The 21576-nt window shown below is 35.6% G+C and overlaps 1 protein-coding gene across 2 annotated transcripts in view; it reads left to right on the top strand.

The window, feature by feature from the left end:
- Window positions 1-21576, top strand: part of kcnh8 (potassium channel, voltage gated eag related subfamily H, member 8) — an 82384-nt gene that overhangs the window by 42310 nt on the left and 18498 nt on the right. Inside the window, exons 7-10 of one of the 2 annotated variants that reach the window (XM_015374123.1) lie at window positions 7539-7743; window positions 9193-9402; window positions 17241-17440; window positions 19930-20179. In XM_015374123.1, the coding sequence (XP_015229609.1) occupies window positions 7539-7743; window positions 9193-9402; window positions 17241-17440; window positions 19930-20179 (865 nt within the window). The remainder of the gene's footprint in view (window positions 1-7538; window positions 7744-9192; window positions 9403-17240; window positions 17441-19929; window positions 20180-21576) is intronic. The other variant, XM_015374124.1, reaches the window with a different exon arrangement.

Here is a 21576-nt window from a genome sequence, read left to right on the forward strand (position 1 = left end):
ATATATATATATATATATATATATATATATATGTATTTATATATACTTATAAAATAAACTGTGCTGCCCCAAAGTCATTTTGATTTGGCATGTTGATTTCACATTCTGCTCGAGCTAAAGCACAGACCGATCAGCCTCGCATCATTAAAACTTTTTTCTGCCACAGTCAAACATATGGCCCCCCCTAAGACAAGCTAAGGGCAGGATGAAACACAGTTCTAGAGCAATTAGGAGTGTTGTGTCTTACTCCGGGTTGATGGATATTAGCCAATTGAAACATGGTACAACAGGGAGCTTTTGATTCGTTACTTTTTGAAGTTTCTGCTCTCTCCTCCCTAATCTAACTGTGTGCCGCTGTTTATTTACTGAAGAGAGAATCAAAAAATAAAATAGACAGCAAAAGGCAGCAGTGGAATGACGCACGCAGGGAATTAGGTCCTTACATATAATTAGATTTTAATCATTATTATGATCAGGAGGATTATTTCAATTTAGGTTGCTGTTTCTTTGTACAGGGTGAGTTCTGGATCATGATTTTGTTGGAACGCCTAATTGTGTCATCTCATCCATCTTTATCAAACCCTCATAGGAAAGGAAATTGGTTATAATTGAAACTGAAACAATCCAGAAACCTCCTAGACTCAAGCAACAACTCTATAAAGTCCAGTAAGTAGGAAAGAGAAAGTGCTGATAAAGGAAGACGCCAATACTCCAAATACATACCTCTAGGCACAATGAAGATTTGCTGCTGCCCCCAAGGGCAAACCAAATAACTTTTGGAGGAAGGTCAATAAGATCAGCACAAGATTGAGCTATTTAGCCACAGTCACGAGAACTATGTTCTAAAGCTTCAAAGCCAGGCTTTCCAACTGTACTGTCCCAACCACAGTGGTGACATCATTTTGCTGGGGGTCTGTTTCGCTACCAGTGATATTATGAGGGTTATAAGAAAATAGTAAAATCTACAAAATGTTTAGCTTCATTTTAGTTATCTAGACATTTGAAACATAAAAAATGGGTTTTGATAGAGCTAGTAACTATTAATTGGCCTTTACATTGATTAGACATTTTTAACACTTAAAAGCCAGGGTCCAAAACAATTACTGAAAATTTCCCCTCAATAAATCATATTTACCTTTTTCAAGTACGTTGTGTCTTTTAATAAGTTATCTATGTAAAAATAGACTCTGAAACATAAAAAAAAGCAAAACACGTGTACTCTACACCCCAGAACGACTGTATGAATGCTTATCTGGCTTATCTCCAAAGACTCTTATACTAAAATAATTTAATCTTAACAACACATTATGAAAGTTTTTACACAAAAATATATTTACAATAGCCATTTTATTTTACCCTGTAAGACTATATCATCATTTGATGAGTAGACTGACACATCAGTGGTTCAGCACTGATTCATCTATAAACCTGTAGCCTATTTTTCTTGAATTTACTTTGAGTCAGAAGTTCCTACACTGTTCTGCGGAAGTGACATCAAACGTGTCCATGTTAAATGGGTCCAACCTAGTAAACACTCAAAGTATTATGTTCATGATGAATTTTATGGCTACTCAAAAGTGTCTGGCATCCAGCCCATCTCCTGACACCAAAAAACTAGAAATTGTGCAGCACAAGCGTGAGCTACAAGAACGAGCAGAAGAGTGCTGCAGTTATATGTTTTGGCCCCAGATGGCAGTATCATTACGAAACTCTGTAATGCATCTTTAAGTTGGAAACTTAAAGGTAGAAGACAATATTTTATTTCCAGGTGGATCATTTAAATAAATGGTCCTCCTAGTTGCCAATCATTCTGGCGATATGTTTATGTAAGGCGGTCCTACGTGCTCGTCCCCAGTTAGCTAACTTTTTCTGTGTATACGCAGTTTCAGGCATATATGTATGGCTAGCTACGACTTCAGGCATTTGTCAGTCATTGAGCTCTCTTCTCTCTGGAGAGCTCTCGTTGCAAAGCATTATGGGATTCGCACAACAGTGACTAATAACAAAGATGGCGCAGGAAACGGGCAGTGGAGGCTGAGTTAACACCGGGGAGCAAAAAGTAGTGATAATCTGTCCCAATGGTAATTTAACTGAGTTCGCTATGAAGTCCACTATATAGTCCTCGCTCTATACAGTGATTGAGGGATTTAGGGGTTAGGGCGGACTTTCATTGACAGTAGCTTGTATGAGCTATGAGAACAGCAACTTTTAAACAGAGCGTGCACAATGAGAAATTGTCTCGTGCACGCTATTGCATGTGTTTATAGGCGTTCACTCTCGGGAGCGGGTACAGGGTTCTGCATGTGCATTTTTTTTTTTCCACAGTGGAGAGGGCGGGTCTTTTAAAAAATGCGCAAAAATCTTCCACAATACCTTTGAGTGCAAAGAGTTGAGAGAATGCTGTAGAAAGAAAATCCAGAAATATTTCAACCTGTCTTCCACAGGCTAACCTGAGATGAACTAAATCTTAAGATTATTCTGCCGGCTGAAATTAAAAGCCAACATCTGTAGTGGTAAAGGGGGTATTTGTGCAGATCCCACATCCAACTGTGTCGGCAGATTGCCTATTCAACTGCATGTATCTGAATGAGCCGTATGAAGTTTGGACATCTGTCGCACTATATGTGCCTCGGTTTCCATTGTTTTTCAACCCTATCCAATTTAATATAACACCACTTAGACTTAACGGTGAAATGTTGAGTAACAAAAACATTTGTTTTATTTAGATGCAGATTTTATTTCTTTAAAATAAACATTATTTATGTACCATCTTGAATTAAAGTGTTGAGGGTTTGAAACTGGCAACATTCTGTTCACTGTTTTTTCTAAACGAACAGGGAAAACCTTTCAGTTGTTGCTGGTGTTATATTTGGCATGCAAAAATGATTTAAAAGCTTTTCATTTTATTGTGATTATAATTTAGACTGTGATTGCAAAGAAGCTTTCCAGTTTGATTTAAAATAACTTGCTGAAAGAAAAGAAAAAAGTGGTGGTAAACAAGAAAAACATGTTTCTTTTGCTATTAAAAGAAGGGCAGCAAGATTGGCTGCTCCAGGCAGAGGTACTAGTTTAGATCCAGATTCTAATAATGGAAATACCACACACTCCCAGTGGAGCAGAGTATAGGTGCAGGGCTACTGGGCCATAGGAAGCTCTGCTGTCACTGGGGACAGCCTTGGTTTGGGGAATTATTCCTGACGGTTCTGGCTGATGTCCCTTCACAGGATGGAGCATTTAGAAAGTCCCCTTTACAAACTGAAGCCCTCTTTCACACACAATGACTCTTAGCTACACCACATCTGCCATCCCTCTATAAACTCCTGATTTTCAAATTTCTTGGTATATTTTACAATCTGATAAAAAGTTTTTATTAGCAGAGACTGATATAGACTTATTACTTATCCACTTGAATATTTACTTTGATAAAATCTTTCTATTTTTTATTTTTTGTAAACTGTAGATTTTAAGTATTCTATGATTAATCTGGTGATCAGGAGGAAACAGCTTTTTTCACTTCCTGAATGGTTCAAGACATAAAAGTAAATTTATGTGTTGGTTTTACCAAAAAGTTAAATATAAAATTAACATTTAGCTCTAGTATGTGACCTACAAACATACAGTACCCTAATGATTTCATGACTGCCTCACATTGAGGTTATTTTACGGAGGACGGCTTCAGTAATGCAAAAATATTAACTCTTACACTAAGAAAGCATGTTATTATGCCCCCTGGGTCTTAAGAAAAGTGGTGGACATTTCAAGGTTATTGGCCCAATACAGCTCCAATTATTCAATAAAACAATAAAAATAAATAAACCTGACCCACAGTGCTGTTGTGGCACACCTGTATGGTTAAAGGGATGACTGCAGGGGGAGAAATAATGAGTTTCTGTACATTTATTATCTCAGGAATGCAAATGCAGAATTAAAAATGCAGAAGAAGAAAACAGTCAGGAAGCTTAAAGTAAACTTTCCACAGAGCAGAAAATAATGAAGGTGTAGGGGGGACGGCACAGGTGACAAGGCATACATGAAACATAATGCTGCATGTTTTAAATGCTACTGGAAGAAAAAGGCACAGCCTGCTCACTCCATAGGTGGGATTCAGAGTGATGATGGATAGTGTAGGAGAGATGGAGCCCATAGGGCTCAGTAGGGGGCTTCACTCTTCCTTGTGCTGCACTCGTCCTTCATACCTCCAAGCATAATTGTGCAAAAAAAAACAAAAAAAAGGCATGCTGGAGACATGTGGAAAAAGTAGCTCTAATAAAACTACACATCAGCTCGTATTTGCTCTTTTGTCAGATGGTTAATATGTTTATTTTGTCAATAAAGACAGTCTGAAAATATAATGCGGGGGGTTCTTCCATTTATGGTACCATTTTGTCAGTTATATGTTTACTACACAATATAAATTTTGCCTTGTGTATCTTTTAATTAGATAATCAGCCCTACTTCTACTCTACGTGGCTTCGGGTAAATTAAAAGCAGGACTTTTCCCGTCTTACTAACAAACAATAGAACTGAATAGAACAGAATTGAATATAATAGAATACAATACAATACAATAGAATACAATAGAATAAAACTTTATTGATCTCACAATGGAGAAATTCACTTGTGACATTGGCTCTTATAAACAACAGAAGGTGCATAAAGGAGGAAAAGGAGCATGAAGTGTATATAGTGGATGATAAAACATAAAGGAGACATTTCTTACCATCCACTGTACATCTCTGGATGCACTTTATACGTATACTTCATGCTCCTTTTCCTCCTTTGTGCACCGTCTGTGGCTGGCTTTCTTCTTGTCGGCTTTTCCATAAATGACAGTAGTAATAGACAGCAGTGCCATGCCCACAATTTGTATCTGTTCAGTAATAGAAATCTGCAGCTCCTCCATCATCACTGTGGGAACCTTGGCTGTTTCTCTGTCCTGCAGCTAATCGGCCTATATGAAATGCTTAATGAAACATTTAAACTTGAGATATAATCTGTTATTTAACCTTGCTTTAAACCTTTCCAGATCTAACCTTGATTGTTTTTTATGGTCTTTGTGATGCTCTGTGTTCACTAATGTTTTCTAAAAAACCTCTAAGGCTCTCACAGATTAATGTTATTTGCATTGACACTAGATCACAGACAGGTGGACTTTATTTGCAAATAAACTTCTGAAAGAAGCTTTTTTTTTTATTACATTTTAGTGGGTTTTAGTTGGTTTGGGAAATGGAGCTAAATTCTAATTTCTATTCATTGTTTGTTCCTCTTAACAACCATGCACTACTTTAAATATCTGATAAAATACATGACAGTTTGTGGTCATAATGTAACAAAACAGGTTTCAGACTCGAGGAGCAGTTGCATTACTTAGAGAAGAGAGTGAAGGGACCCTTATATTTCCTGTCTAAATCATAAACAAGCACCAGAGGACCTCCACCAAAGTAGCTTGATTGAATACAGTAATTCAAATGGGTAAGGATATAAAGTAAAAAAACAAAAAACAAATCAAACACTCCTACAAGCGAGTGTCTGATTGCTCTAATTAGCAATTTTATAAGGGTCCTCCATCAGAAATAGTCTCCATATAGATCATGCTGTGGGAATGTACAAGCATTCGTCAGGATCTCTTTAAAGATCCAGGTAGCATTTGAGAAGTCTGTTGGTTTTTAGCTTATTTAAAAAGTTAGGGTTATGCATTATTTTTCATATTTTAACAGGAAGTTGCTCCACCTCTCCTCTCTGTTTTTTTGTTGGATCTCTTTAGCTCTTTAACTCCAGAGAATCTCTACTCCTTTTCAACTAAGTCTAACAAGGGGAATTGAGACTTTGCACAAAGCTTTGTAACAAAAGTAATGAAAAGTGATGTTCACATCCAAAAGCTGATGTCTAGTTTGGTTTATTGCCTTGCAACTAGGTGTCAAAGTCACTGTGTCAAGTTTAACAGAAATAATATGAATTATTTTGTGGACTTGACCATTTTTAAATGTCTATTTCACACTTAAAAACGTTCAAACCTTCTCTTGAATAAACAGTCAAGACATTGTCTTTTATGGGATGTAAGGTGATTCGAAACGGCTCTTAGTTAAAGTTGTGGCTGTGCAAAGGAAAGCCAAATAGGCCATGGCTGGCCAGGATGTTAGAAATGGAGTATCATGGAGTGTTGCAGACAGCTTCTTGGTTTTATGGGTGTAAGTATGGATTTTCTTAGAGCCCAACAGATGGACTGTAGCAAAGTATGGCAGGGAAAAATTCAGTTAAACCAGTCTGGCATTAGAAGCAGCAGCAAGCGACACAGCAGCTGTAGCCCATAAAGACTAAAGAGTGAGCAGACAGCTCCAGCGACTGCAGTAGAGATCAGATACTATAGAGGCTGTAGAAGCAAAGCTTGCATCTTGAAACATAACCCACGTTTCACTCAGAATCAACTCTAAAGTTCGACTTGCATGAACATTTATTAAAACATCTCTTCTTAAATTCATTTTTATGTCTGACTGTTTTTGACTTAAGGTGGTCAGATGGTCTTGGCTTAGAAAAATAATTCTGATTCAATTTTACTTTTGTTTTGCATTGACCAGTACATTATGGACAGGCAGTAAGGAGATTTGTGTATGCAATTTTTTTTTTAATTTAATTTAGTGATTTCTTTACTCAATCATCAGATCAAAAATATGCAACCTTACTTGTTTAATTCATTTATTGGTAATGAACCTCGTTCTAGTTCTGTAAGAACAGATAAAAAGATCTGCTCCTAAAATACAGTATCTTAACCAAGCAAATTGGATCTCTATACTCTAACTTTGTCAATATTTAAATAAGGCATTACTGGTGCATTTCTGGCTAAAATACCACCTTTATTCTTCTATGACGGTCTAATTACAACCAGAGCAAAAACAATGTGTTCTTAAAGGCCATCTCTAAAGCATGAAGTTAATTTAAGTGTAGGAAAAGAAACAAAGGGAAAGAGCGGCAGCTTGGGAGGGACACAGAGGGCTTTTATCCAGTGAAATTATCATGTCAGTCAGTACAATATACCTATAGTGAGTTTATGGTGGAAGTTTATCATAACTTTACAATTTTCCACTTTTTTGTCAGTCAATGTTTTTTTTTTATCTTAAACTGAATTAATTTAAGGAATCATTTTTAATTTTATCCAATTTGTGCCATTACTCATTGATATAGAAACACTGTTTATTCTTCTCTTAGTTATTTAAGTATTTCATCACTATCAATTACATATACAATAACATAAAACATTTATCTTTGTCTTGAGGCTGAAAAACTGCAAAGCTGTTGGATTTTATTCATGTTTTTTTTTTTCATATTTCCTCTGTCTTATTTGAATAACAATCATTTTTCTGGGTAGTATAATATTTAGGTAACCATAAGTTACTGTACAAAGGCTATCAAAGAGAACTTATGTCAATTTTTTTATTGTTTTTGGGAAAGAATGTAGTTGACATGTATCATAGTATAAACGCTCCCATTAATTTGCCTGCATGATAAGGTTCATCGTGTTTGGTTTGTACCTTTCTCCATAGGTGTCCGTGGTGCACTTGTTAAAAACCGTCCGTCTACTTCGTTTGCTGAGGCTCCTGCAAAAGATGGACCGCTATTCGCAGCACAGCACAGTGGTCCTCACCCTGCTCATGTCTATGTTTGCACTTCTGGCCCACTGGATGGCCTGCATCTGGTACATCATCGGCAAGATGGAGATGGAGTCTAATGCCTACAACTGGGATATCGGTAAACACTTTAATAAAGCCCATAGAGACCAAGATGTTAGAACTGAGATTTTTGTCATGAGGTTTAAGCTCCTTTTTATCTAATGGTTCGAGGAGGCTGTCAGGAATTGAAAAAATATCAGCAGATTATTACTTTTTTAGTACCATGGCCCTGACACTCCTTAAAACGATAACTTCTGTTTATTTTTCAGACTTGAAATCTGTATTTTCACTGCATAATATGAAAAAGTATGACATTTTAAAGAGCAGGGAGACTTCGTTTTATTTATTAATTTTTTTATTAAAGACTCTTTACAAACAATCAATAATTATTGTAAGTTGGGAAGCTGTGAACAAAACATCCAAAGATGTTAAATGTAATGTACCCCAAATGTAAACATTTTTATTAGGATTTCATACAGTACACTATCACACAGTAGTGCTGAACTGTGAGGTGGAAGCCAGGTGATATGGCAAATGGAAATGTTTTACCAAATCATCCTGAATCAACAATGTGTGCATTTTTATGTGCCCATGCTTACTCTTACATCTGTTTATTATAATAGATTGATAAAGGAATAAAAGAATTGATGTGTTTTATATGCTTTAGAGCTAAACAAAAGGGCGATGGATGGATGGATGGATGGATGGATGGATGGATGGATGGATGGATGGATGGATGGATGGATGGATGGATGGATGGATGGATGGATGGGAAGCTGTAGGCAAAAACTCTCCATTACATGATTTCTGTAACAGCAATAATAATCCCATTACATCCCAATTTGGCTAAATCTCTGGGTATTTATTAGATTAAAAAGGTGTTAGAGTGTGAAACATTAGAATAGCAACTCTTTTAAGTGTGGTTTCCTTGACTATTCATAATTAATGATAGACCCTCATGGCTTAGCCCTCAGCCTCTAGGTCAGTCATGTAATGAGCCCCACTGAGCTGATCTCTGGTCAGTATTGATGCGCTGCAATGCCTGTAATTATCTCATTCTCTCTAAGCAGCTTTGGAGGTTTCTCTATACCAATTACTGCCTTTCAGTGTCATAAAATAACGGGCCAATGCATGAAGCAGGATTACTGCTTTGTGTCCTAATTATTTACTTCTGACGCTGAAGTTAGTGTTGAAGTGAAGCAGGCGTAAGGTATTTCCTTCCAATTACCATTCATCAGTGTCAGTGAGAGAGTCTCGCGGGATCAGCTGCATGGATCCATGCTGTACTGACTAAGAAGAGTTTTTGGTTTCCAAACTTCTGCTTTGGTTTTGGAACTTATTTGTATCGTTCTGGATATTGCAAAAAAGAGATCTTAACATAGATTAAACACTTTTTTAATTTTTTTTTTATTAATGTCTGCTGCAGAAATCCTCTTGAGTATTTAGGGAATTTTTAACCTCTGTTAACATGCATTTACAGCATTTCCTTTTTATTCATTAAAGTTAGTTCTCATTCTCCTTACAACAGGGTGGCTCCATGAGCTTGGAAAGCGTCTAGAGTCTCCATACGGTGGTGTGGTAGAAGTCAACACTACTGGCAGTGGTCCCTCTATCCGTAGTGTTTACATCGCCTCACTCTACTTTACCCTCAGCAGCCTGACAAGTGTGGGCTTTGGCAACGTGTCTGCCAACACGGACGCTGAGAAGATCTTTTCTGTTTGCATCATGCTCATCGGAGGTACACGAAACACATCCGCCGTTATAACACATCTCAGGGTGCACACTGCCTTCTACAAACACCTATACTTCTAGAGCTCTCATTTAAACCGGAAAATTTTAAATATTTTGGACCAATTTTACAAGAGGAAAAAATTACGAAGTAGTTGTTTACAGTAAAAATCACATATTTTCTGTCTTTTAAAATGTTTCACATAAATGCAAATCTGGCAAGTATGATATCTGTGTTAAGTATGGAAGCCGAGGGGGGTCAAACTCAACTTTGTTTTTTCCTTTGCCTTCTTGAGATAAATACATAACTATCTCGTTATTATGGTTAAATTATTGTTTTCTCAAGGTAACAAAATAGTTATCTCACTATCACATGACAGTTATTGATTTCTGGAGATAACAAGATAAATAACCTGTATGAGTAATGAATGAGGCTGGCCAACAGCCCTGGATTCCCACTCCATCCATGCCTACGGCCCCTTTAGTTGTGCAGTATGTACTGCATGCGCCCAAATAATCAGTTTTTTTGTTTCCTTTTTCTTTTCACTTATTGTCAGGTCGTAGTGGATGATTGGACTGCATCGAATACAGTATAAACAAATCTGACTGTTTTTTTTTTATGAAAATCTTCAATCTGGACTCATTTTGGGGGTTAATGCACCAGCGGTGCTGTTCAGAGAACACCCAGTGTTACCTGCACCAGAGGCATAGTTCTAATTGCTTATGAATCAGAAGTTACCTTAAAGCTAAACACAGGATTATTTACAGAATTACACATAGGCTGCCATGAATTATACTTATAAATCGCCTCCCGCTGTTGTGGTGTTGACGTATGTAATATCACACACCAGTCATCTCGTTATAATGAGAAAACGGCTGTCTCATGAGAAAATCATCATCTCGTTAACACAAGAAAACAGCTTTTGTTATCTTTACATAATGAGAAAATTAACTTGTTTTCGAGTAAAACCCCCGTGAAAAAGTATCGAAAGGGACACGACTGCTCTCGCCTTCCTTACAGTAGTTAAGTCCCTTTTTTCCTTACATTTCTAAATAAAGTGCAGTCTATCCAACTTTTAACTACCTTTACCCATTAATAGATCTAGTTAATCTGATTATGATATAATATTTATATAGTCTTTAAAGGCCTCAGATTGGTTAGAGAACAATAGAAAACAAACAGCAATATGAAGACATGACAATAATCAATGTTATTTCTCAAGCGGTATATACCGACATGTTTATTTGGTGGAGCGTGTTTTTCTGTTTATGTTCAGCTGAATTTAGTTACTTAGGAAATAGGTGTTTGGTTTGGTTGATGTTAACTAGTCTCTATTGTGTGTATTTGGTTGACTCATTTATTGTTGTTCGTCAAAAACTGTCTGAAATAAATTCCTATTCATTCACTCATTAAGACCAAAAATAATCCTAACATTCCAGGGATCATTTTGTGGAGAAGATCTGAATATCTAACTGTGCTGTTTATAAACTAATAGAATTTCTTAAGAATAGTTGTAGATAGTAGAATGGTTTAGATAAACACCTGTTCAACCTAATTGACATGCCAGGCAAGGAGAACAGTACAGGTCTACAGGAGCTGCAACGAATATCTCAGGTGTAAGAATCTGTCAATAGGACAGCCATTATCCATTCCAAAAAAGTAAAAAAAAAAAACAATCCACTGGACTTTTTTTCCCAAGTTTGAAGACGTTTCGCTTCCCATCCAGGAAGCTTTTTCAAATTCCAAATGTCAGAATTAGCGTTGAGTTTGAAGCTTATATAGTAGCTCAAAAACTTGTTTTGGCTTAGAAAACATCCATATTGAACCAGAAGAACAGGTCCACCTGTTACTAGACATACAAAGCTGGTGGAGGCATTGCACAAAAACAACAACTGCAACAAAAGGTGCTTCTTACAAGGGTTATGGTGTTGCAGATTTTAGCCTCTGGATTATGCCGTTTTGCTTTCTTTATGCTTTTTTTTTTTTTACTTTTGGGAACTTGTACCAGTGAAGAGTTCATTTAACTTCCATCTAATCACACTATTTCCTGATTGAACCGCCACAGAATGTATGAGAGTTTCCCCAACGCCATAGGGCAAAGCGTGCTGGTATGCCCTACAGCGAAGGAAGTGCAGGGTGTCTCCACCCTGCACTCTTGACCTGGTGAATATTCACACTCTAACAAAACAAGAGATCTAACTCTGATTTCTGCAGATTTGCCATCCTTTGATTTACCAAGTACCCCTAGCGTCCGCGAGTGCAAGGGGTAGATGAAAATATTTTATTTCTTAGGTAGTAAAAGGATTTTGATTGTATTTTTTTGAGGACCCAATTGAAAAATAAAACCAGCTTTTCTCAACCAAAAATGAGTTTTTCTTGTTTGAGTACACCTTCAGTTTTGACAGACATCAAAACCAAGCAGAGGAACAGAGTATATGTAGAGAAGAGCCTGGTATAAGCTGTTTTTAAAACTGAGGTAAGATGAAAACCAAGTAAAACTATTTAAGTCAGTCTGAATAAAATGTTTGTTCTGTATTGTGTTCCCAAATTTATCAAGTTTAAATTATGTGATTATAACGGAGTTACTCAGAGGAGCTCCAGTTTTATAAATACAGGTTTAGAATATGTTTTTATTTAGTATTTATTTCGATTCCTCACTAATTGCTAGGCAACATGTTTGTGTTGTTTTTTTGATTTGAGATTAAAAGCATCAAATGCCTAAGAATTTATAAAAGATTAAGTAAAATAGTTTCTATTTTATAATCAATTGTACGTTAAACTCATGGTATGACAAAATGCCCAATGGGGTACACAAGTCAAAAATGGTTGGGAAACGCTGCTCTAGAATGCCCATGAGTCAGCCAACAGATGGAAGGCTGATCAGCTGGCTCTATGGTGCAGCCAGAACAGCCAGATCCCTCCCCACCACTCTGCCCTTTCTCTGCTGTACTTGGTGAACTTGAGGTTTATTGGAGTCACTATATCCTAGGAACCAAACACTGAACCCATCATTATAAAGGCCTGGTGCTAATTTATCCATTGCTGTATTAGTGTGTTATTGTAATGTATTGGCATACTGTACTGTGAGAAATTTATGATCCAAAGTCAAATTCATTGTATATGTACACACATCTAACTGATGCTGATTCAAAGTGCCGATTTCTAGGTTTTGGTCACATAAAATTCCAATAAAAAGAAATAACTAAAATAATTTTCTATGTAACAAAATATAAAAAAAGTTCAAGGTCGTGGGGAAACTTTTGTGACACATTATATGTAAAAATCCATGTCTTGTGGAAATGACTCCTTCATTATGTCTTCAACATGTAATTCCAGAATGAGACTTCATCGTGAAGAGTAATGGATGAAACCAAGCTAATAAGACTAATTCATCTTGTCCTAGTTAAAATTTCAATAGCACATTATTGGATTTTTTTTTCGTCTTTTTTCCGGCAGTTTTCCTGTTCCATTATAGTACCATTCAGTGTAAAACTTTGCAGGATGGCCTGAACTAGTTTAAACCAGACTGAGTATATTTGGTTTCTGGCATTGAGCAGAAGTCACTTGTGCAAAGTTTTCCCGGTGGATGCTCCCTTCTCTCTGTTTCTGCTAAATGCTAAATGTCCCCAGCTGCCTGAGGACAGTAGCAGGAGAAGCCACAGACACACATCACGTCCACGTTTGCTCACATGCATGTCATTTTTGATGGGGCGCTGTGGAATGAAAACTAATCTGAATCACCGGTTCAAATTTATTGTAGGAAAAACAAAACTGAGAGTTACTCTATCAGGTGGCAGTTTAATAATATGAAAAACAAAGAACCTAATGAATAACACCATCTCAATACATCATGGGATCAAGAAAATATATATTAAAAAATACTATATAAGATTTTTCTAAACAACATTCTAGGACATAGTCCTACTAGACAAGCTAGACAAAACAAGCTGTCTTCTTTTTTAGCAAGGATTTTAAAATGGTGATTTTTATGTCAGCAGTAGTAGTGAAGTAGGACCCAAAGGACAGGAAGGGTGATGTTAAAGAAAACCAACTTCAAGCAGTGTAAAAATTTAAAAAAAAGTACAAAACTAAGCACAAATAAGAGACTAACTGGTACAGCAATAGCAATGGAGGCAGGAGTGGTTACTTGGATCTGAACCATGTTAGAAATTAACTTCAGGAAAACGGTTAAGAGGAACAGGAAGAACTGGAAGCACTCAGGGGAAAACAAACTGGAAGCTCAAAAATAATAAGCATCCCATAGAGGTTGCAGGGAAGGAGAAAAATGAACAGTGATCAATTTAAGATAAAATAAGAGAAAACTCAGGTTTATTTGGTCATTTTCACAATATCAATGCTTTATGGTTGTTGTTTTTTAGTATTTGACTTATTAGTTATTTAAAATGTCCTCTGAGAAGGGAATTTTATGCTGTCGGTTCATATTAGCCTTGGGCATTTTTAATACCCAGCGGGGGCATTCAAAAAGATTAATGTAATATACTCATCGATTACTGTACAGAATTGTGTTATATGACATTGGTCAGAATTATTGTGGATTGCCTAGGGTCAGAAGTTGTCAGACTTCAGGAGAGCCAATCTACTATAGTAGTCCTGGAGTATTACAGTAAAGTACTTTTAGTATTTGAGGATTTGAGCAAACATGGAAAAATTAGAAATTAATTAATTTACAATGTTTTAATCACAGGGCTGCAAAATCAAAGGAAGGAGGAATACAAAGGCACAAAATCAAGGTAAAAGGAGAACAGAACTGTAATCAATGATAATAAGAAATACATATATTTCTAAAATTCAACCATACTGGATATATAAACTTACATTTTTTTTTACCCCAAATAAAAAAATTGCTATGGTAAAAGGATTTGTTTGAATTGCTGCGTGAATGTGGAAAATTAACCAAAAGTCAAAACCAACATATCTATTATACTAAACTAGGAGTCAGCGAAGTATAGAATCTGACACCAAAATCCCTACAAGATACAAAAAGAAACAGAAGCATTACAAAATAATATTTGTCATTACAAAAGTTTTAGATTTCTATAATTTTAACACTTAATTCCTTTATACTTTGCCGCAAAGACTTTTAAAGTCTATTTGGGTTGACATTTTTTCCCCAGACTGTTTCTTGGTTTTTCTTTAAACTTTCAGTTCTTTTTATTGCGGTTTGGACTTCACCCTATGAAAAATGTTTAAAAAAGCCTCTGACATAGAAACTGGAGATGTACATTAGTTTTCAGCTGGTCTTTTATGCTAGGCCTGTTTTCATATTGTTAATAACAAACTTATAATTTTAGTGTGTTGTAACAGACAATGCTTAGTGTTTTGTCTTTATTTGACCGAAGAAATTGGGGCATAACATCCTTTGGTCTGGATTTAAGTGGATTTAACAACAACTATAAATTCAAAAAATCTGTAAAAGCAATACATTACTGGGCTTTTCATTTTACCTGAAGAACAATTAAAGTACCTGTAATAGGAAAAATGTTGCAATATCAGAAAACTATAAAAGATATATTGATCAGGACCATATTAGGATCATGAAAACAAACTACAAAGAGCTAGTGTGAATAAATCTTGGAAGTACAAATTAAAATGGCAGAAAACCGTTTATCGTCTGCACTTGTCAGTTTTAGAGGAACAAGAAAACAAAAGATAACTAGTAATAAAATAATGTCCAGCTTTTGGCTCAATCAGGAGAATCGATCACCTGTAGGTGTTGAAAGGGAAGCATTCTATCTATACAATCAAATAAAGTCACAGTTTTGCTGACATCCTGTATGTAACATATAAATGTTAACGGAATATTTAACTTTTCTCTTATTTGATTTTATCATAAAAATCAAGTTAAATACATGAAATATGAGAGTTTACAAGTCACCTTTTGATGTTCAGTTGTTCCAAATAAACTCATACTGATCTTTTCTGCAATGCATCTATAATGCTATGAAAACTTAATGTATGCCTATACAGATTCTTCTTCTTCAAAAAGAAATATGTTACAGATTGAAAATCTAATATGTCAGTAAAATATGCCCCGAATAGATTTATCAAGAATTAAAACATGCACTTTGTTATTATGTTAATTAGTTCAACCAACCTAGCCTGTGTGTAAATGTATCACTTGTTAAATTGAGAGTTGACTATCATGTAAACACTGTGTACAATTTCACTTGCCACACCGAGGTCTTACTCTTATCAAGTAAGAAGAAACAATAAATCATTCAAATAGAATCTAAGAGCATGAAGTAGGCTATTTCATCTCAAAAAAGCAACACATGTCCCCATTTCTAGAGAAAAATACCAACCAATGAGAACACAAAGTAACATACATCTGTCCATTTGCAAAGAACTACAAAGGTTTTGTTTTTTTTCAATTGGAGAAAAAAACATGAAGAAAAAGTGAATCATTAAGTTCTGGCCAAAATTACTCACAGAGAACATCAAGGAGGTCACAGAACAACCCAGAACAACATCTAAAGCACTCAAGGTCTTGGATGCCTCAGTTAAGGATGGTATGCATAATTTGACAGTAAGAAACAGAACAGGGAAAGGTGACATTTATGGGAAAGAATCAAGAAGAAAAGTAATGCCATCCAAATGGAATCCAACCAAAACAACGTAGACTTTAAAACAAACAGGGGACTTTCCAAAATAACCATTTCCTGTTTTATCTATAATAAAACTAACAAAACTTCAAAAATAATAAATAGAAAAAATAAACAACAATGACAACACATAGTGGGTGAGGGTAGTGTAATGCTACGGCTCTGCTTTGCTGCTGCGGGACTAAGACAGCCTACTATATCTGATAGGACCATGAATAATTCAGATTATCCTGAAGTAGCAGGAAAATGATCTGAAGCATACCTGGTACACTTCTGGACAGCAAAGGAAAAACAATATCCAGGTGGCTTAGTCAATTTTCTTACTTAAAACGGATATTTATGCTCAATAAACAAAAACAAATCTCCACACTGCAACTTGCCAAACCTCTTTAAAAGTGATTTAACAGGTTTTGAGAACAATTTTCTCTTTTAAATTTCTCATGCTGGATATCTTTTTCCCACCTATTAAATCAAATCATTATTTGAAAACTGCTACTTATATTTGCTGAAGTTATTCTAATCTGACATTAAAATCTGACATATAACCCTAACACTAAGTGCAGATATGGCAGAAATCTGTAAGGGAGCAAATAGTTGAGCAGACAGTGTTAATCATAGCTGGTGAAGATTCTCAGTCATCCAAGTCATAGTCATTCAAAAAAAGTTAGAAAACAATCCACTGGACTTTGTTTCATAGTTTGAAGAAGTTAGGGGAAATTGTTGGCCTTGATGCCCCTAACGACCCCCTTTCAGAGACATAGACAAGTATCAATATTGCAGGCTAACAAAGAACCCAAACGACTGCCCATTTTTAAGGGGAGGAGCCGTTCGTCCGGTTCAATTTGCATGTTTTCTAAGCCAAAACAAGGCTTTGTTTTTGGTCCACTCCATAAAGCCTCGAACTCAACGCTATTTCTGACAATTTGAACTGAATAAGCTTCCTGGATGGGAAGCGAAACGTCTTCAAACTTGAAAACAAAGTCCAGATTGTTTTTTAGCTTTTTTGGTTAACCAGAGCTTTCTTTAGATATTAAACTAGAGATTTTAATTTGTTACTAGAAGCTTTATCTGTTGTTCATCATATTTCCTTCAAATGGCTAAATTTGAAATATTTTTTTCCTATTTAAAGGACAGTTTGCTGATGTTTTAATCATTCATGTTCTCCACTGTCTGCTTCCTGTCTAGCTTCTCATCATCCTCTTTTCTTTCTCCTCTTACTCGCAGCACTGATGCATGCTTTGGTCTTTGGCAATGTGACAGCCATTATCCAGAGGATGTACTCTCGCTGGTCCCAGTACCACACCAGGACCAAAGACCTCAAGGATTTCATACGTGTCCATCATCTGCCACAGAGCCTTAAGCAGAGAATGCTTGAATACTTTCAGACAACCTGGTCGGTCAATAATGGAATTGACTGCAATGAGGTACTAAGCACAAATGGTTTTACTTATTTGTGTATTTTAGCAGAAGTATTAGATTTTTCACAAACAAAGCAAAGGTTCAGAATCTGTAGTTTTTCCTCATGTTTTTTTTTCTTTTTGTTTTACTGCCTATAAAGGAAATATTTAAATATTCCACCTACTTAATCTGATAAATTTGTTGTGTTTTTCTTTTTTTTTTTTTTTTTTTTTTTTTTTAACTCCATAAAACTAGAAACACTTGTTTATGACAAGATAGATCCTTTTTCTGAATATTTTGCAGTAGCTAAGTTCATTCTCCTGTACTCGTTTTTCTAATCATACGAGCTGCCAAAACATAATTCAAGGTCAGGAGATGCAACAAAAGAAAACAAAGTCTGCTGCAAAGCGTTTATCAGTTGATCAGAAACTACAGGAATTCACTCTGAGGACAAAGTTGCGACAGATTTAAAGATATGTATTTTTTTTTTTCTGTGTGTTTTCAGAAACTTAATATGTAAAAGTAAAAGTATATTTTTTTCATTTGACTCTCATCTATTTATCTCTCCTCTATAGCTTATATTTTCAAAAGTTATCATCAGGTAAAAAGGTTTTCTGAGGTTTTCAGCTCATAAAATGTTTTAAACAAAAAGGTAAGCAAAAATAACTGAATTTACTATGGCTAATTTATAAAGTGCATTTGACAGACCCAATGCTTCAAAGAAAAAAAAATACTTAAAGATCTACATAAACAGCTAAAATAGTCTGTAACAATTTTATTTTTTAATTTGTGAACAGATATGGTGATACGTATTAAATAGAGAAGGGTCGAAAATAATCAACACTCATGATGAAGTAGGGTTTACTTTTGTAGTACTGCTTTCTGCCACAGGAGGCATTTGCGTGAGCAAGACTATACTAGAGAGAGGTGCATAAAAATATTTTTTATTCTTACTCCCACCTTTTTGATCAGTGCTTAAGGTGGTTAAACACTGAAAGAACAGAGAAAAAAGCAACCTTGTTTTTTTTTCAATTCTTAGATTAAAAAAAAGATTTAAAGTACATTTTATGACCAATGGATACACATATAACTTTAATGTTTCTTCCTTTAATATTTATGTCCATCTGAGTTTCTTTCTGAGTTTATTTTAGGTATATCGTTTTCTGTCATTTGTGGAGCCGAGGAGAACTGCTGCCCTTGAATGATTACTGCCATGCGGAAATAGATTAAACTCATAATTTAGGGCCATTTACCTTATGTTCTAAAATAAAATCCTCTAAAACGTGTTTCATTTAAATTTAAATCATTAACTATTTATTTTTCTTTTTTCTTTAAAATGTATGCAATTATTCTCCTAAAAGGTAAGAAGGGTAGAAAAATAAGTTGGACAGATGTTCTAATTCTCATCAGCTGTATTTTTATTGCAAATAAGTTGAAGTCTTACTGAAATTCTCTCCTAGTTTTAGAAGAAACAAAATCTTAATTTCATTTAGCCTTAATGGGAAAATTAAGATACTGTTTTTTGAAGAAAAAAATAGGCATGCTGTAGTTTACCGGTAAACCAATTGCTGCTATGTTAAAATAGCAAGAGGAACAATTTCACCCCCTTTTCTAAATAAACATGTAAATAGAAAATCTCTTCCCTCGTCAAAAAACAAATGAGTCTGGAAAAAGACTTAAAGACAAAACCTTCTCTACCCAATTATCTCCAGACTCTTCCTAGATAAAAGTTGCATAACATATTAGGATCAATATTCCACCAGATCATTCATTTGGTTCTCACATCTAAGTTGCATTAAAATGCATTAAAAATGTTATAATATGATCGATACTTTAATAGAGGAAGGAGGATGTTTTAGCATGCATAGTTATCCATCGGCAATGGTCTTATTTAGAACCCAGCTTGGCTCTATACAGAGCAGTTTTTCATTACAATTAAAAAAATACAAATGAGTCATGTATAATTTTTATATGAAAACAAAAGTTAGCAAGTGTAGCCTTTTACAGGAAATTCCTCCACATAAGCTTTAAATGACACCTTTACTTGACTAGCTTAGGGATACCTGTCAGTTGTCTCGCCGTAACTCATCCCTCCGGGGCTGTGTAGGCCTGCAAGACAGCTGTCAGGATCCTGACCAGAGCTTGGAAGGAGGGATACTGATGAATCCCAGACAGATGAATTATAGATGGGCCTGTTGATTAAAGTAAGTCTGGCTCTGATGACTCATTGAAGAAATCTATGTAGCTGGGAGCTACAGATTTCTCTCCCTGATGAGACAATCGTTCATAGATGTAATGCCATTTTATGGCTGCTCTTGGATAGGGTAACTCAACATTGTGTGTTAAGGAGCTTTATAAATCAAAGTTAGGGATCCTAAAAAGCGAAGGTTAAATATTCAATTACCAAGTTGTCTAATAGTGTTTTCGCAGCTGTCACACTTTCTTTCCTCCTTTCTATTGTTTTGGATTCTTATTTTCTCCTACTTTGCTGTTCTGCAACCCGTCATCTCCACAGCTGCTAAAAGACTTTCCAGATGAGCTGCGGTCTGACATCACCATGCATCTTAACAAGGAGATCCTGGAACTGTCATTGTTTGCCTCTGCCAGTCGCGGCTGCCTGCGCTCGCTGTCACTGCACATTAAGACATCCTTTTGCACCCCAGGGGAATACCTCCTCCGACAGGGCGATGCTCTCCAGGCCATCTTCTTTGTCTGCTCAGGGTCCATGGAAGTGCTGAAAGACGAAATGGTGTTAGCCATCCTAGGTAGGTTAAAATGAAAATGTAAGAAGAAAAAAATCTCTCACGGTAATTATAAGGAGGGTCCTAGCTCATGGATTTATGATAAGCTTTGATTTCTGTATATTTTCTGCTCATCCTTTAGAAATAAAATTAACCCAATTTCCAAAGACAATAAAAATTGTACCAGAGTATTGTTACTAATCAGATTAGGATTATTCACCCACATAGAAAAGAAAATACTTTGGATTATATGTTATTTATAGAATATTTTCTGGGGCTAGACTGAGAAAAATGTGTATCATCAAACAAGAAGAAAAAAAAAAAAGCCTCAAGAAAAGACACTTTGAATCTCCACTTCTAGCAATCTTGAAATAAAATATTTGTTTTTTATATGAGGGGTTTAACCAAAATGCAAAAAGTATGGAAAAACATCCCAAATTGAAAAAAAGACATCCTTAGCGGTTTCACAGGGATGATTAATTAATAAAAAAAATAATCAAAGTGGAATCAGATTTGTGAAAAAAACGGACCTAAGAAGTAAGAAATCTTTTTTATCAGCAAAATTAAACACCCAGCCAAAAATGAAATACACAATATATGTTTCTAACACTAACTATCACAATTTTGTTTAAGAAAGAAAGAAAAAATTAACTTATGAAACAAAAAACATGCAAAAAAGCCAAAATACATTGAATTCATCTGATAAAAACCTTGGAACTTACATCCACGTTTTCCAATTGATCCATTCTTCAGCTGCCTTTGTCTGTGGTATGATAAATCTAGAAAAAAGAAGAACCTGATCCCAAACAATTATAATTTGCCTTATTGTACAAACTCTCAGTTACAGCTTTTTGCTTTCTGAAATTTCAACCAGAGCTATACAAGACTATGTGGTAACAGTATGCATATAAATCAGCATGTTAAACTTCCATCATCACCACCTATTATTTGTTGTCACTTTATGTACTTTCCATGCATTACTTGCAGTACCTGAATTTTTCAATACCATAAGGTAAAAAAAAATCTTCTTGTTTTAGGATATTTGTCTGAATCCTGTACGTGGATTTGTTTAACATTCCACAAAATTGTTGCAGTTGTATCTCCATGTTTGCATTTGATTGGGCGAATGGAGATGTGTGGGAGGGTTTAAAGGCAGAGAGCATTGTCTGTTAACTGTGCAGAAGGTACGAGTGACATTGAGTGTTTCAGTGAAGGACAAAGCGGATCTGCAGCCCGAGAAAGAGGCAGAGTAAGGGATAGGTGAAATTATGGCGATAAGCAGAAAAAAAAAAAGTGAAGAGCAGATGAGATTCATGAAAAGGGAAAAAAGTGTTGCAGATTGTCTTACAAAAATGGGTCAGACAAAAGGGATTAGAAGGAAGGAAGGAAGGAAGGAAGGAAGGAAGGAAGGAAGGAAGGAA

The sequence above is a fragment of the Cyprinodon variegatus genome, unplaced genomic scaffold (genome assembly GCF_000732505.1).
Source record: "Cyprinodon variegatus isolate N-32 unplaced genomic scaffold, C_variegatus-1.0 Scaffold98, whole genome shotgun sequence".
In the NCBI taxonomy this organism is placed as follows: domain Eukaryota; kingdom Metazoa; phylum Chordata; class Actinopteri; order Cyprinodontiformes; family Cyprinodontidae; genus Cyprinodon; species Cyprinodon variegatus.